Here is a 3,329-nt window from a genome sequence, read left to right on the forward strand (position 1 = left end):
TCGTCGGCCTTCTCCTCCTTGACGCGGGCGTCCCTGCTGGACCCCTGCCCGGCGTCGCCATGGCGGACTGGCGGCGGCGCGTCGTCGTCGTCGTCGCTATCGCATAAGACGACGACCCCGCCTTCCTCGCGGCCGTGTCGGCGCTCCTCGAAGCGGCATAGGGCGGCGCACTAACGCTCCTTCTCCTTCTCCCGGCGCGCCTTCTCCATCGCAATGGAGTCCTGGCGCGCCCATTCTAGGGCCGCGTCGTCGCCGTCGAACTCCGCCTTCACCGGCGCCAATCCCGGCTCCGTCTTCACTGGCGGCAGCCCCGGCTCCGTCTTTGGCTTGACGAAGCGCGGAGGAGCTGACGAGGAGGAGGCGCGCCGGCCGCCCTCGTTGATGACGATGCCGGTGCTGCGAGTGCGCCGGCCGAGCGGCGTCTCCGCCGCGGGCTCGGCCTTGACGCCGAGCAGGGCCGGAGTGCCGGAGGAGTGCGATGAGGATCGGGAGGAGGAAGAGGAGGAGGAGGACCCGAACCTCCTTGGCGCCCATGGCCCGGCGCGTCGGTGCTGCGCCGGGGCGGCCACCCTTGCCGGGGGGTACGCCAACGGCGGGTCGTTGCCGCCCTCGAGGTACGTGAGCACGCCCTCGAGTGTGCGGCCGGGGACGCCCCACCAGAGGTGGCGCCCCTCGTTGTTCTGCCGGCCGCCGACCACCAGCGCGCCGTTGGTGGACGCCAAGCGCTGCTGCTGGCGGCGCTCGAAATACGCCTCCCATGCCGCGTGGTTGTCGACGGCGTACTGGGGGAGGGAGAGTTGGGCGTCGGTGAGGGACGCGCGCACGATCTCGACTTCCTCGGCGAAGTACTTCGGCTTCACCACGGTGTCAGGCAACGGGGGAATGGGCACTCCCCCGGCGCTGAGTCTCCACCCCGTCGGCCCGGCGCGCATGTCCGGCGGCATCGGGATGTTCGTCTGGAACAGGAGTCAGGACTCCTGTTCGTGGAGCGAACGGCGGCCGAAGCCGTTGGCCGCCGCCTCGTCTCCGGGGAAGCGTTCTGCCATGGCGACGGCGGGGCTGGGCGGGCTCGGGAGAGGTAGAGGGAGGGGCTGGGCAGCGGCGCTCGGGAGAGGTAGGGAGAGGGAGGGGCTGGACGGCGGCGAGGGGCGGGGCTGGTGTGGGCACAGGCGAGTGGAGGCCACCGGCTTTTATAGCTGCGTCGTGCCCGTGTGTACGCGTGCGAGGGAGGGGAGGCGTCGGCGCGCCGTCCCGTGAGGAATCAATGGCAAGGCTAACCGGTGGTAGCTTTGCCATTGATTCCCCGCGGGAACCGAGGTCGTTGGGGGAAGACGAGGCGCCGAGTCCCTGACGCGGCTGGCCCGTGTCTTTTTCGCGCCAAAACAGCTCGCCCCGCCGCCCCCCGGGCGCCCCCAGCGCATCGGGTTCGGCCTGAATCCGCCGGCGCTGTTTTCAGTCCAAGCCGGCGAAAATCGGATTTCTGGGATGTGACTGAGCCGTTTTTTCGGAACCAGCGCGAAAAAATCGTTTGGGGAAGCCTTCCTGGGGCGTGGCTGGAGATGTCCTTAGTGGCCAGCACGACTGGGTCGAGCTCGGTCAAGTCTCGTCTCTCTCCCCTGTTCCTACTGGACTAGATCAGCCGATGGCGACGGCGCGGGCCGAGAGCGGGCCGGCGAGATAGCGCACGCCTCCGCACTCTCCCCTCCCCTCGCCGCGGCCCATGGACGCTCTCGCGCCCGCCCCCACCCGCCGCCGCCTCCTCGCCGGCGCGGCCGCCGCCACCGCCGGCTACGGCCTCTACCGCCTCTACCTCCACCACCGCCGCCGCATCGCCGCGGCGCTCTCCCTCGCCGACGCGCTCTCGCAGGCCGGCTCCGACCTGGCCGACTTCCTCCGCTCCGACTCCGACCAGGTGCCCCGCAGCCTGCGCCAGCTCTCCAAGCTCGCCGCCTCCGACCACGTCTCCTCCGCCGCCTCCGCCCTCTCCGAGTCGCTCGCCTCGGGGGCCCTCCGCGCCTTCTCCTCCCACCGGGCCCCGGATCCTTCCTCCCCGCCGCTGCACGACCGGATCTTGGACCGCCTCCTTTCCCCCGCCGGCGCCGGGTTCGCCTCCGCCGTCCTCGGGAGCTTCGCCAGGAACCTCGTGCTCTCCTGCCGTGATCCCGAGGCCCCGCCCCGCGCCCCCGGCCAGCCGGACTGGCTCGCCGCGCTGTGCAGCGACAGGGGCAAGGAGGCCGCCGCGGAGCTCGTCCGGGTGTTCGTCAGCACCGCCGTCGCCGCCTACCTCGACAGGACCGCCGCCGTGCGCACCTCCGACCAGGTGCTCGCCGGCGTCTCTAACCCCAAGCACGACGCCAAGCTCAAGGACCTGCTCGTGTCCGTCTGCAACGGCGCCGTCGAGACGTTCGTCAGGACCTCGCGGCAGGTCACAAAGGAGGCCTCCATTTCTCGGGCTGAAGCAGCAGTGGCGGCGCGAGAGGTCTGCAATTCAGGTCCTAGCTGTGTAATGGAGAGAGTATCGACCACGTTGGCCATGCCAAGCAACCGGAGGTTTGTGCTGGATGTTACTGGCAGGGTCACCGCCGAGATGGTCCGGTCATTCCTCGAGTTCTCGACTCAGCGCGTGTCCGCTGGTGCACGAAAGAGCATTGTCATTGCCCGGGATGAAATCACCGAAAGGGGTCTTGTCGCGGTCAAGTACCTGAGCGCCAAGTCCATGGCCATCTTCACCTTATGCCTCACAATGTGCATGCACATTTCGGTTGGAATGAGGTTCCCGTTGCCGGCCTAGGCATAGCCTGGTGTGGACTTCAAGGTGACATTGTTCCAGTTATCCTGATTGTAGTTGGAAAGTAAAGTATGTAGATTGCAAATTGATCGTTTGCTACTGCTAGCCTTTTTTGTGCTGTTGACTAGCATTTGGAAGCAGAAATCTGTTGGAATTGTAGTTGTTGGTTTGTTGTTTGTGATAGTTTGATAGGGAGTATATAGGCCACGAATGGATAATTTTGCAACTTTAGTGTAAGGTTTCATATGTATTATGGTGTTGTATCCTAGTGTCTTTGCCATCTTTTCTGAAGGAAGTAGGTGTCAGTATCTTATTGATGCTGACTAGTGATGTTCTTCAGCACTCTGTGTGTGGATAAGCTATTTTGGGCAACAATAGCATGAAACTTGTCCACTTATGTTTTTCATTCTCTTTTTGCCTTGATTTGGGGAAAAGCAAATATGAATTGATCAGAGATTTGTGCCTGGATATTTTGCGTTCTGACTTCTCTTCTTAGTAGTGTTTTTATTCTAGTTCAGTTGTTGAATGTAATGTGTCATTT

General features: G+C 64.2%; 1 protein-coding gene across 1 annotated transcript; it reads left to right on the plus strand.

The window, feature by feature from the left end:
• Nucleotides 1-1,589: 1,589 nt before the first annotated feature.
• On the plus strand, nucleotides 1,590-3,256 carry LOC125526644 (protein PHLOEM PROTEIN 2-LIKE A10-like). The gene has a single exon (XM_048691293.1). It carries the CDS (start codon nucleotides 1,721-1,723, stop codon nucleotides 2,789-2,791), a length of 1,071 nt encoding a protein of 356 aa, XP_048547250.1. The 5' UTR covers nucleotides 1,590-1,720; the 3' UTR covers nucleotides 2,792-3,256.
• The last annotated feature ends 73 nt before the right edge of the window (nucleotides 3,257-3,329 follow it).

Source organism: Triticum urartu, unplaced genomic scaffold (assembly GCF_003073215.2).
Source record: "Triticum urartu cultivar G1812 unplaced genomic scaffold, Tu2.1 TuUngrouped_contig_1214, whole genome shotgun sequence".
Lineage (NCBI taxonomy): Eukaryota > Viridiplantae > Streptophyta > Magnoliopsida > Poales > Poaceae > Triticum > Triticum urartu.